Source organism: Lepisosteus oculatus, chromosome 3 (assembly GCF_040954835.1).
Source record: "Lepisosteus oculatus isolate fLepOcu1 chromosome 3, fLepOcu1.hap2, whole genome shotgun sequence".
NCBI classification, from domain to species: Eukaryota; Metazoa; Chordata; class Actinopteri; order Semionotiformes; family Lepisosteidae; genus Lepisosteus; species Lepisosteus oculatus.
Window position 1 is genome coordinate 15,398,763 of NC_090698.1, and position 13,733 is coordinate 15,412,495.

Below are 13,733 nucleotides of genomic sequence, written 5' to 3' on the forward strand. Positions count from 1 at the left end.
GCTCACAACTGCCGCAACGAGAGCTGAAAGAGCACAGAGGAGGTTTCCAAAAAGTTCACCCATGTCGCTCAGGTGTGAAAAACAACTATGGCTCCGGTTCACCCCATGAACCCGGTTCTGTGATCAGTTTTGTTATTTTATTCGAAAAACAACCAAGCCTAATACAGCACAAAAACAGAACGTTCCCCTAGAGGGACTAAAATGCTTTAAGTTGTTGGTCTCTAGCCCATTGTTAAAGGCTGGGGGATGCTGCCAGCGGGATGACATTGTGAGACAATGACTCTCGGTTCTGTTGAGGTTGGGAGCCCCCGGCTGACACACCCACCTGTCTCCCCTGCCCTGTAGGAGGCGCTTGGAGAAGGGAAGGTGAAGGAACGCCCGCGTTTTCCGGGACTCGCTCCCAGACCTGTAGAATAAGAGATCATGAAACAAGAGGATTGTTAGGGATATATCCAAGCCCATAACTCCGTGAGAGGAAGACTTGACAAGTCATTTGCTATGATTCTCCCTCATAAGGCACAGGTTTCAGGGTCAAAACATCACTGTCACTAAGATCACATAAGAGCCTGAAAGGGTGGGAGCCTCTCATGACTCCAGTCTACCAGCTCAGATCTAATAATTACCACTGCAAGACACAATATTAAAATATTTGTAATTAAAAGCACAAAATAGAAGCATCATTTCTGGAGCTCCTGAAAAAACCTGCATTTAACCTGCAGGTCAAATGTGCTCCCATGGTGTCTAAAGTATTTGAGGGCATAGGTTTCATAGGAAAAGCACCAATGTTATTAAGGTGGTGAATAGTATCAATCTGATGAATTTGTTGTACTTACAAATCTTGTCTACAGAGTCTTCAGCCAGCCTCTGTAAAACAAAACACGATACTAAAACATCTTTGTCTTCTTTGTATTAATTTATTCTGGTTTATGATTCTCTATTTTCTGGTTACATCACTTCATATTACACAAGATGTAGAAACACATCACTTTAAGAAATCTGTTCAATCTGGCTCAAATTAGAATACAAGAACCTTGTGGCTTCATAAGCTACCCTTCTGTGAGCATCACTTCAAACTTTAAAATGTTTACATGTACGAGTACTGCAGTGATTAATGCTTCTAATCCTCATTTGGGGTGCAAAATAATTTGAAGTGAGAACTGACCTTCACTGGCAGCGCCGTCTTCTGGAAAAGGAATACTGGTGGAGCAATCACAGGCTTCACTGCGGACCAGAAAAGACAACCCCTTAAAACACACTCCCATCGGTCTAACGCCTGTCAATATTCAGTGACTCGGTACCACATTTCTTTCCCAGAGCACACCCTAAAGACTTCTTTCTCTTACAGCTGTGGGCATGTCAAAGCTTTTCAACAATTTGTGTGATTTCCTGGAAGGGAAATATTTAATGTTTGGTTTCATGGGTATTTCAAACACGTTTTTATTTTTTCATCTTGATGACAAGTTCTCTTATTTATAAAAGGAAGTGCCTTTTATTGCTGGGGTCAGTAATGTTATTAACTGTAAGCTTCCTTCTCAGACGTGCTACTTTTTGAAACTGAAAATCCTTATCCTGCTTGAAAACACAATGTATTTTCAACAGTGATTAAAATGCCACTACCCCAGGACACATTTGTCCGGCAGAGATGTACAGACTGAGCTGTCATTATAAGTCAAGGGCTTCTGAAATGTCACACCCATGCTATTAGCCAAGGAGCTGAATGAATGGAGCCCTTCACTGCCAGAAACGATTATGCAATCTTGCGCCCCAGTGGAGCCGCACCATACTGGAACAAACAGTGTTCAGACCAGACTGCGTAATCAGAGGGCTGCTAAAAGTGTAACCCAACAGAAAACAGGGATCTTGGCTGTGTGGCTAAACCACTCCAGATCAAACCTGTCTGTAGGACTGGTCTAAGAATAACCATCTGGTTTAGCACTGTCTAACTGTGGCAGCTGGGACACTGGAACACCTAGTCCACAGGGACATGCACAGGTCGAGCAGATTAAAATTAACAATTCTCATGACCACAGAAGTCTATCACCTTGCCTGGCCACAACAATCCCCAGATGCCAGTCCTGCTGAACACTGCTGGAACTGGTTGAACTTTCAGCTCCCTGTGAGAAGACTACGATAAAACAGGGATTGGAATATTTCAGAACCATGTTTAAATACAGGACACTGCTTACGGAGGCTCAGGCCATTAAACTAGTAATAAGTCCTTGCATCTGTATAACGTTTTTGTGTCAGGGGATGTCTTTACATGCAGGACATCCATACTATGTACATCTGCAGCCCCACGTGGATGTCACAATACTGCTATTCTGCAGCAGAAATGGGAAGTGAAGAAGAGAGAAACTGTTTAAACAGCTGAACTTTGAGAAGGCCAGACTGTACAGCACAGAGTGGAGTTTAGCCAGGACACCAGAGTGACCATGTGAGTTTCAATGCGTTTTAATGACCCAGAAGCCATGACCCAAGTTTCACGTCTCATCCAAAGGACAGCACCTCTTACAGCCCCAGTCACGGTCCCCAGATTCGGTATTGAGACGTGGGTTTACAAATTCTGGTCCAGTGGCAAGAGCGCCACCTACTGGACCACCAACACCACTACCAGGAGAAAACTGGCTTTCCTTGGAGGTCACCCATCCTAGTCCTGACCAGGCCCAGTGCTGCTGTGATTCACAGAGCCAACAAGATCAGACTGCAATGTGCTAAAGGGCATTATCTGGTGGAGGTTTGCATAGTTTTAGCCAGCAAATGCATATCTGTATCTTAAGTAACCTTAAGGGAGGAGGGGACTAACTTGAACCTTCTACTTAAGTTCAGCGCATTCTGACGTGAGGCACATCTGCCACTTTCCCCCAGCAGCACAACCCTTCTATAATCTCCTAACCTCATTAGCGCCAGACCTCAATCATTAATCAGGAATTAACACACAGGGTTTTGTTTTAATATCCTTTCCCTCAAATTACAACAACACAGGAACAAGAGTTAATACATTCAGGATCAGACAGTTTTCCCTGCGGGACCTCAGAAGGATTCTGAGCGAAAGCTTCATGTTTGCCGGTATCTTCTCGAGCAACGAAAGGTTTCATCTGGCCTGTTGGTTTTCAACCCTGCTGACATCAGGACTGAGTCCTCCTGGGTTCAGTCCCTCAGCATTAATGTTGAAACTCTGCTGGTTGATATCAAGGTGCCCTGTTCACTAAACAGGCCTATTCACCTCCTCTTTTTTGTAACCCTTCTCATGGTCTGATGTCCTGAGTTCACGATGGCTCATGGTAAGGGCAAGATCAAATACAGACTGGACCAGCGTGTCTAGATGAACAAAAGGACCACCTACAGTAATTCATTTCCAAATATGCTCTTCCAGGTTCTCTTGTCTATGTTCTCCCCTGATGTAAGAAAGCATGCAAGATCTCAAAACAAAACAAAATAAAACTGGGCTTGCAGTGGGGTCAAAGAATCAGAATGAAAGAATGTCCCTTTGCACCTAGTTATTCTCAAACATCTCTTTTGTGCCCCGTTGTATCGGAATGTGACTACCTTGTTACATCAGATCACAGGTTAACTGGCTGGACACTTGCTCTTTAACATGAGATTTCCATCTCGGGAGAGGGGAGGTCTCCTACGGAAGAGCTGGAAACATACAGATCTGTGACTCGTTGATTGTTGGAGGATTTGTTGCCACTGCAGTAAGCAAAGATGTGCGACAGCTTTTGTGCATTGTTGCCTTCGACCAATGGGCAGCCCCTTAGTCAAAATGTTAATGATGTCGCCCGTTTTCTCTTGCACCTGACTGGACTCTCTTTGTTTGCAAGTCTGTGGCAACGTGTCAGACTGGATGCTGTCCCTTTGATTGCATTACATACCTCACCTGCTGGTTTGGTCATTGTCTGTGTGCTGTAATATTGCAAATATGAGGTCGTTTTTCGATAGTCTGACGTGTAGACAAGCCCTATTTTATTTCTGAGCTCCCTTTCATGAAAACCCAGTGCAACACGTCCTCTTTTAAGGAGAAAGAAGGTGTGTCCTGCTTTTGCAACACCTACACCTTTAAGAAAAGTGGTGTCACAGTTGTAAAAGCTGGGAGAGAAGAGAGGTCAGGTTACGCTTTTATCACAATTACTGCTGCTCTTCATGGTCAATGACACTTTCAACCTTAACCCAGACAGCTAAAATCAATACTTGAGCCAACAGGCTTGTGTGGTTTTCCATAGACACACACATACACACAAGCAAGGGAGACATAATCTGTTAAACCAAAATCTGCAACAGGCACAGAAATTGCCCTGGACTGAATTGCTGTTTGCAAAGATTAAAGGTAAATGATACACCCTGGAAGAGGCAGCTCTGCTCATTCTGGCTAACATAGTGTTTCCCCTGGAGGGGAAATTCCGATGGGATTTGCAATCTGTATTGTTTAGTAGATTCTTTACATTAGTGTTGAGTTCTAACACAAAACACCACAGACTGGGGATGACCAAGGACCACAGCTGGGGCTGGAAGGATACAAGCAGAGGAACATCAAGACTTGCCTAACATAATGGAGCCCAGGTACCGTATATATCAGATGTCCTGATACTGTACATGATGTGGGCACTGACTTGCAATCCTTGTTCACTGCTGATATAAGCAACAGCAGGGCACACACCTACAGGCAACTCTCTACCAGAACCAGATGCCTCTGGAAAATAAAAAAACAAACTGACATTAACTCTCCCAGAGCACTTTCTTATTTAAGACTCATGCTCCAGTCAGGGCAGCTAGCTCTATTTTTTTTCAAAGATCCCAGCTATGCATTTGCAGTTGATGCATATCACAGCAAAAGCAAAAAGCAAATGTTTTTATGTCCACGTCTGGGTTAAAACACCCAAAGAAGGAGCGCGGAAATGCATTTGTTTTACTCTGTTGTCTTCTTTATGGAGAGTGTTCGCACTCTGATAGCCGTTCAGGCCTGTGCAAGTTCTATTTAGTAAGACCTGTCAGGATGAAACGGATGAACCAGGATGGCACTGCTGGCGTAACCTTGAGCAATATACTCCTCATAATTTGCCATGCTCTGCTGGGTGAATGGGTGCCCTCCAGGCTTTCATTGCAAATGAGGATCTGTTGTCAACTGAGTCCTACAGTATATTAAAAACGCTTAGCAATCAGAGGGGGAGAGCCTCCCACAAGGAGGAGTACTTGATTGCTACATGGCAAATATTTTCCTGTTTTTACTTTCATCCTGTTATGGCCACCAGTTTATTTCCTGCTAGATTTCACAGTGTGCAAAGTTATCCAACTAAATCTTTCCCGCAAATAGCTGTTATGATTTTAGAAGGCTTTACTGCTGTTGGTTGTTTTTGTTCTGTAAAATGTGTCACCACACACGAGTGCAGCTTTCCAAGTCTGCACCACAATTTACAACTGCCTGCAGATTCCGGCTTGGACTGAATCTTAAGCGAAACAGCATTTTAACTCTTTCATGCACAGAAATCATGTGGATTTATAACACAATGATTTTTTAGACAGTGCACCAGCAACATATGATCTTTTTTCACAATACCCAGTGAACAAGATTTTTATCCATCTGTTTTTAGTGACTTCCACATACGCTTCCTAGCGTAACAGGAGATCACTTCTTGAAGAAGTCTAAGAAACATGGCTTACCTTTACAGAAACCATTCCACAACAAGAACGTGATCACTATCATTACTCATCATTACTTGTCATTAGCCCTTAGTCTCAAGTGAGCAAAATGAAAAGCCTTCTGCATTGCATCCAGAGCCAATGTTGTGATATCTCTTCCCTACGTGCCTATAGCTTTTTTCTACATGTAGCCCCCCTGGACTTGTCTTTCAAAACCCTAAAGAGACGCAGAAGTTAAGCTAAGCTGCCGCTTGGAGCTAAAACTAAAGATCTGCCGTGTCTGTCACTCTGAAGCCATGCCTGTGCTCTTCTCTATTCAAGGAAGACTGCCCCTCAGCTCTGACTCTCTGGCATTGACCAAACCAAACATAAACCACGAATAGCTTCTATATGAACTCAGTGACACTCTAAATGTTCAGGCAGATGTTTAACCCTTTCGCACCAAGATTCCAACTCCCACCACAAGGTCCAAAGTCACTGAGAAGAAGCCAGCAGCTGGTTCCTTCTGATCAGAAGCACACTTGATATCCTATACCAGGCCCCTGACGAGGATGCCAAGGGTGGAAAGCCAGCCTGTGTAGTGAGACATTAATACTCCCGAAACAAGACTTTTTGACAGCCAGGTCTTAGACAAGCGCCTCAAAGCAGCTGAATAAAAGACTTTGCGTCAGTTTGCCAATGGTGCACGTCGAACAGTAAATCCTGATTAGATGTGTTTCACAAGACTCATTTACCAAACAGTGTGTGCTTACTCACTGCCTCTCTCTTATCTCCTCTTTCTCTCTCTCTTCTCCCTTTCTTCCAATACAAACACAGGCCTTAAAGGACTGTAATATAAAACATGCTTTTTCAACAGTAAAAGTTCTGTTCTGTTTACGATTAATTAAAACCTGTCTTTGTTCCACTGTTATTGAAACAGCAACAACTTCCTACTACCGAGTGAATCAGCACAACATGTATAAGATGTTTTCTTTCTCAACCGGACTCTTTGTGGGCACAAGTCTCTACCTGAACTGTTATACAGGAGAAGTAGAGACCTGATTCAGACACAACATTAGGCTTTTTTTAACCAGGTCTAGAACAGGTATTACACAAAATTACACAGCAGTTAATGCTATACTTCACATTTGCTGGTTTAGTCAAAATTGTTCATGGTGAGGCTAGACATACTGTAGGGTGAGCATCTTTGTTTTATGGTTAACATCAGTTTTTGGTCTGAGCCTTCTTAGTGATGAAGCTTTGACAGTGAGTACCTTCTGTAGGCAAGTGACATTAACCAGATAAAACTGCAGCCCCTGCAACTGTCTTGTGCAATTCACTTCCGCATTGAACAGATATGATGCTACTAATGTAACTAACCTAACTACTGTGACATCCCACGAAACTCCCATCCCAATACCTTGATGCGCCATGGAGTTTGATGTAGTCAGGAGATAAAGTTATTTTCATTAACTTTAGATCAGCATATGGTTATGCTGAAACCCTGGGTTGCAGCAAGGGAACTTCTGCTCACAGACCTAGTGTTACCACTCGAACTCACAAAAACAGGAATTTTCCCAACGGCATACGTCTGCATATCTGTGAAAAGGTGGCACAAAGAGACTGGTTGCCTCTATTGACTAAACACTCTATGATGAACACAAACTATACACAGATCACAGGGAAATTCAGAATTGCATGAAATGTATGGCTTGCAAATATTCCACAAGAGTTTGTTTTGTTCTCTATTTTCCTCAACAGCCTAGAGAATCTTGATTGGCTTGCGAAGGCGTGAGCATTGCCTCTGGCAAGCTATAAATGCACTATGAAACACTCCAGTCAGTTCCTCTGCTCAAAAGTAGGCCACTGCCCAGCATGAGGACCCTCCCACACGCTGTCAGCAAGAGCAGGAGCTCGACTCCAGAGAGCACTTTCCAGGCTCCGGTTCAGACTAGGCTGTACCGGCCCCAGCTAGATTCACGCCGCGTCAGGAAACAACAGCACAGGCCTGTGCTGGCTGCAGATCTCTTGGACACAGCTGCAGCTGGGACATCAGCCATCCTGCTGGGGAACAGGGCTGGGAACTCAAGGAGCTGACCTGCCTTTGATCAGTCCTCATTCTAGAGCCATCTTTCATGTGGTTAGCGCTGCTTTTTGGCATTTAAAAAGGGTTTTCTTGAGTTGCGTTCCTTTTTCAGCACTGGATACCGCCACTTAAGAATCGACTGATTACTCTAACACCTTTAGCTTGTGCAGCGGCTGCTGATTTGAACAATCTTAAGCTCTTATGCATATATTTTACATGAAGATGGAGGTTAAAAATGTGACAGATCAAATTACAAATCAATGTGTTCTGACCAAAACATTTAATAATAAGCAGGCAGTTCAGAGAATGTCATTGTAGATTACTTCTACAGCACACATCTGCTTCTTCCTTTTATAGTTATTCTCAAAAAGTATACTCATCAGTACATCAGTTTTCAGTTCACTTTTCCTGGTGAGGATCACAGCTCAAGGAAGTATAAGAAAAGTAGAAAACATTGATGTGCACAATAATATCTGTTACATTTTTAGCAAATCAGAGGGGTTTCCATCAGATGCAGAGGTGAATGAGCTTCTTATTTCAATATTATCCCATTTCTTTTTTAAAACAAATCAGCTGTGTAAATTACTTTCATAATTGACAGGTTCAGTGACTAAAACTTTGCCGCATTTGTTTGCAAAAGGTATTTTTCAGCAGAAAGAGGTGATCTCTTTCTCATCTTGTGTGATTTTAGAAAAAGGCACGTCAAGAGCTAACCTAAATGGTGGATCACAGCTGATCAGACTTGGGATTAGTTCATGTCATATGTGTTCACTTCGTTTTTTAGTTGTTGTTTTTTTCTCAGTGTTTTTTCCCACCTTAAAATGTGCAACAGTGAGAAGCCTACAGAACGAACACAAAATGCAAAAACCCTGGGACACAACACCAGGCACAACACTGAGGAGGCATCACCATGGGTATTAAAGTATTAGAAGCAATATGAGATCAAATTGTTTGACAAGCACAGGCAGTATCAGCAGGTAAAAGTCTCTGCTGCATAGCATCACGAGTAACTCAGAATGAAGCAATATCTTCCCCAGCATGGCTCACTCCCCGGTTACATACCCCCTATTCAAACACGCCCCTTCGCCCAGCTCAAACCCAGCTAGCAGTTTCCAGCCGATAAACCCAGTGACTCAAGGCAAGGGAGGAGCAGGCTCACCAAGGTCACATAGAAACTTTATTTCCATGCCAATCAGCATTTTTTTTTTCCTTTGTGCTCTTAGGTACCTCTTTGATGCGCACGGGCGAGCAGGAAGGCCTTTGGAAGATATCCGGGAAGGAGACCCTCTTCGAAGGAATCCAGGATTCTGATTATCCACCTCCCACAACATACAGTACCAGCACATTTCTAGACCCTTTACTGCTGACGCCTGATTATCCTCATGTAACGTTTCCCTCACTGCCTGGGCGCGAACCCGGGTCTCCGGCATCACGCAACAGGGAACTTGCCGGCTGAGCTAAGGGAGACCTCCACCAGCCCGGCTGGCTGAGATCCCTGTTATACGCAGGGGTGTATTCGCTACACTCGTATCCGGCAGCTGAAGGCCTCTGCTTTCTTGACTTCAGACTACATTCCTTTGACTTTGACTTTTCTGCGTAGTTTACACACCATCAACTGGTTATTTATGGACTAACCACAGTCTGGCTGGATGACAAAATTCCACAAGGCAACTCATGGATGCTCAGCTAATCTTAAAAATAGTGCTCTGTATTTTTCAGTTATCAGTCTGAGTCTTTTCTCTTGTTATAAACTAGTTAGATACAATATACTGTCCAAAGTTGTTAGATTTCCAGTTATTATTACACTAAAACATAATTTGATTTATGATTTCCACTAATGGAGCAGCAGGACCCCTCTGTTATCTCTTGAGATAAAAATAACTCATTCGGTTGAGTACTCTACATTCGTATTTTCATAGTACTCTTTTCTGGCCAAGCAAACACCAAAAACGTGTTCAGCAGAGATTAAGAGTCAGTAGGACAATGTCATGTGCCTTTCGGTCAGTGCCTTTCTATCATAATGGATTCTGTATCCTGAGAATAAGGCAGGACCAATTGCAACGTTTACTCATTTCAACTGACAAATCCTTTGCTTTGCAAATATGTGTATTGTTTTCCAGGTGAAATACTCAGTACAATATAAAGCTGAATAACCAAAGATGAGGAGAAATAACTAAAGCCAGTGTTGAAGAAGGTTTACTGCTAGCAATGGTCATGTCTGTGTCATGTGACAAATTAAAATAGCTGCAACCTGTAGTACCAGGAGTTTGTCCATAAAAGTGGGACTCCTGAGTACAGATGAATCTTCCTTTACACAAATTACTGGGAAACACCAAAGCCATTTGTTCTGGTTTTGCAAGATACAAGCGGGTGATCAAGCCTGTGCCCTTGAGCAAACCTCCACAGAGGCAGGAGGTCAGGATAGTATTAGACAGCTATTTCTCCTCATTGGTATAATAATGTGTGATGCCTGGATCACGTGAAACTGACTCAGGGAGCCTTCTGTAAATGGAGCACCATTTACAATTCAAACACATTTGCCGGCCCTTTGCAGATCATGTGCAAAAACAGGCAATGACTGTGTTTAGTACCGTGATTCATATGCGGGTCACTTTGATACTGAAATCAGTTTTCGTGATATAACTGCAAAAATGTCATGTGGACACATCACTGACTGACAACAAGTAGCTCAGCAGTGATCTTCCAAAGGAAAAGTCCTTAATGAAGCCTGTTTTCCTAATGGCTACATCTGGAAGAGGGAAAAATCTTGTTTACTTTCAACTCATCCACCTCACCTTTGTCAAAATGCCTTCTATTCTACTGCAGTTAATACATACATAGGTTTTCTTACAGAGTGGGATATCAGCAGTCCAGCTGTTTCAAACCTCATTCCATTGCTCTTTAAAGCCATTCTTTTCCATGCCTTGTGCAGGCTTGGGAGATGATACAGGAGGTACATGTCACTGAAAAAGAATGCTTTGCTAGCAGGACATCGCTTAAGGCTTATCACATTATTATTGTTTCTGTTGCTGGTTTTGCTGGTGATGCCTTTGCCCAAGGAGACTTGCTGCTATAGCGCAATCTGCCCATTGATTGTAAACACCGCCCCGTGCACCGTACTGAGCTCAGCCCACACGCCAGCATGGAAGAGATCAATTTACTACACCATCTCGTCATGAAGGCTAAAGGGCATCAGTTGAAAACTAAAAGCCATCGCCTATGCGAGTGTGGAAAAAACAAGGTGGTTTTAATAAATCTGTGCAGTCCCGGATTTTAGGTAGTGATACCTTACACAGCGCAAGGCAGGAGGACACACAGAAATGGTGACACATGGACAATAAAATGAGGCTTAAGGAATGCAGAGCAATATAGTACTCAGCAGGCGTAACCAGGAGAAGACAGTGTGCAACAGTGAAGAATAGCCATAAGAGTGGACTAGTGTGTGTCACAGGGAGCTGGGGCCGGCTGCCCTAATCCAGTATCATTTCAATAAGAGGATTCTGTCACCTAGGTGACATCACACCCCCCAGAGCAATTCAGTGGAAACGTCCCACATTCCCTGACGAACACCGGCATGAGCTATTCTAAAGGGCCTTCCTCTGAAATAAGAACTGACTGACGTCCAAATGACTGCCTGTGGGAGCCCAGCGCGGGGCTCTGTTCCCAGGTGGTGAGAATGGGACCAGAGTCAGACATGATTATCTCCCTGTGATTCTCAGTAGCAGCACTCACTGCCCTCCGCTGGTCTCTTCACCAGCGCAGGTGAAAATTAAGAGCACCATGCCAGGGGGCTGTACGTGCCTAGGACACTGTGCAGGGGTCAATTCTGAGGTGGGGGCAGGGAGGTGGGGCGCAGTCTAGATTATCAGGTCCCAGGCTGGCCAGGGTGATATCTTATCTGAGAGATCCACAACTCTTTTTTCTATGGGTTTCACAAACACAAACATTAACTCAGCACACTCAAATTAAAGCAAAGACCCTGCCACCAAGCTTCCTTAAAGGTTAAACTCAGTCGTAATAAAAAAGATTATTTTATTTCCTAAAGAACTAATACAGTTAGCAGAGTCTTCTTTTTCTACTCGTGTGGTGCAACTACCTAGATGAATTGATAAATATAATACTTTACTTGTTGATGCATCAAATACATGCTTTCTGTTGCATTAGGTTAAGCACGTGAAAGGGAAACAAGTTGAAAATGGTACTTCTGTAAACATCAATTTCCTGTAATTACTAGAAGCTGGGAAGTCCTATGATCTGTTTGTGCTGGAATAACCTCAGACTGTTATTACAATCACATAAACAAAAGCAATTAGAAATCTGCCACATTAAAGCATAGAGTCAAAACTCCTTTTTTGTCCCGATTCCAGTCCACATGTCCAGGCTGAAACAGCAGAGAGTTACCAGTGCCAGGGGGTCTGCAAGCTGTGTGCAAAGACATGACCTTCCTACACGCCAGTGGCGTGTTCTACCACCCACACGCACAGGTCTTGCCACGATAATGCCCAGACAGGATTTTGGTCCTGTGGGTTCGGAAGGAGGTGACGCAACACTGAGACTGACAGTGCAGGACTGGGATAATGCCGGGCGCCAGTCTGCTCCAGTGCCAGCATGATCGACCCCTCTCCTGGCTGACCCTGACACCCCAACATAGAACACACCCGGACAAACACCTGCATCGTATACCACCTCAGATGTCCCTGGGCATCCATTCCAAGAGCCTGGACTGGTCTGTGAGGTGGCACTGGACTTATCTTCAGGCATCTCTCCAAGCCAAACCCCATGCTTTCAGACAATCCGTGCTCAGGACAAATCGCTGGTGATGACTGTTTGTGAACTTGTTCGTTTTCCCAATAGGATTAGGCTGATCGCAAGCCACAGCAGTCATGCTTCATTTAATTAGTAAACTGGCTCTACTTGAGCACCCTGGCGTATGTGGGGCACATTATGAGAGCTGATTGCCGAACATCAAGTGCAAAAGCAGCTCCTGTTGCTGCAGTTTGAGAAGGAATACATACAGTACATGAATGTTGTTCTTTCCACGAGAGCTCAGCTCTGGATGTGAAACAGGTTCTCTCCACATGCGGAATCTGTGAGAAGTACCTGTATACAGCTGAAGTGTGCCAGACTAGGCATACGCCTGATCTCAGCTAAGAAAAATCAGTGCTGAACTTTTACAGATGGGAGGAAACCAACACTGAGCTCTTATCTCAACCTTCATTTATAGGGTTCAGGATAAACAGTGACACAAACAACACAACACAGCATTCAGGAGATTCTGTAACAAACGTTTGCACCTAGCAAAGAAGCATTAACACTAGACTCTCATCTTCTAACTTCATGAAATGCCTTTAATCTTTGAGCTGCCAAAAGAATACAGAACTGAACAGTAATAGGAGTATTTGCTAAAAGAGCCTATTTTTCTGGGGTTTAGAATACAAAATTGGACATGTATGACAGAATCTAACACTGTCAAAACAGAAAAGTATATTATAATTATGCCCAATTAATAATATCCACCAATGTCTCTTGATTCTAGGCTAGGACATCCTTCAGTATGGAGTGTGCATGTTCTCCCCAGGTCCATGTAAGCTTTCTCTCTGTGCTCCAATGTCCTCTCAGCTTTCAAAGGCATGTGGGATACTTTAGTTGGTAGCTTTTAAATACTCCTATGTGCTTCTGCATGTGTGCCCCTGCTACATTAGTGTCTCCAGACAGTTGACCAGCCTTGTGTCCTGTGTAATAAGGTGTTTTCAGATAGCAGATGGGCCGATGAACCTTAATTTGCCAAACGAGTGCGTTAAATCAGAGATGGGGCACATAACTACATGTGATAAAATACATGGAACCTCTCAGATGTTGGATGTTGGTTATCCTTTTAACGAAAGGGTTTCAATCTGTAGAGAATGAGTTTCGTATGTAAAGATAAACCCGCAACAATTTCAGGAGCGTTCTCCGACTGTAGAGACTACACAATAACTGCGCAGATACTGTAGCGTCTTAAGCGGCAATAATTATCAAAGACTGTGGAAAGTGA

General features: G+C 43.6%; 1 protein-coding gene across 2 annotated transcripts in view; it reads right to left on the reverse strand.

The window, feature by feature from the left end:
* LOC107076550 (ran-binding protein 3) overlaps positions 1-13,733 on the reverse strand; it is a 29,127-nt gene that overhangs the window by 14,408 nt on the left and 986 nt on the right. For both annotated transcript variants that reach the window (XM_015340382.2, XM_015340381.2), the window contains exons 2-4: positions 1,163-1,221; positions 834-864; positions 326-406 (exon numbers count right to left, since the gene is read on the reverse strand). In XM_015340382.2, the coding sequence (XP_015195868.1) occupies positions 326-406; positions 834-864; positions 1,163-1,221 (171 nt within the window). The remainder of the gene's footprint in view (positions 1-325; positions 407-833; positions 865-1,162; positions 1,222-13,733) is intronic.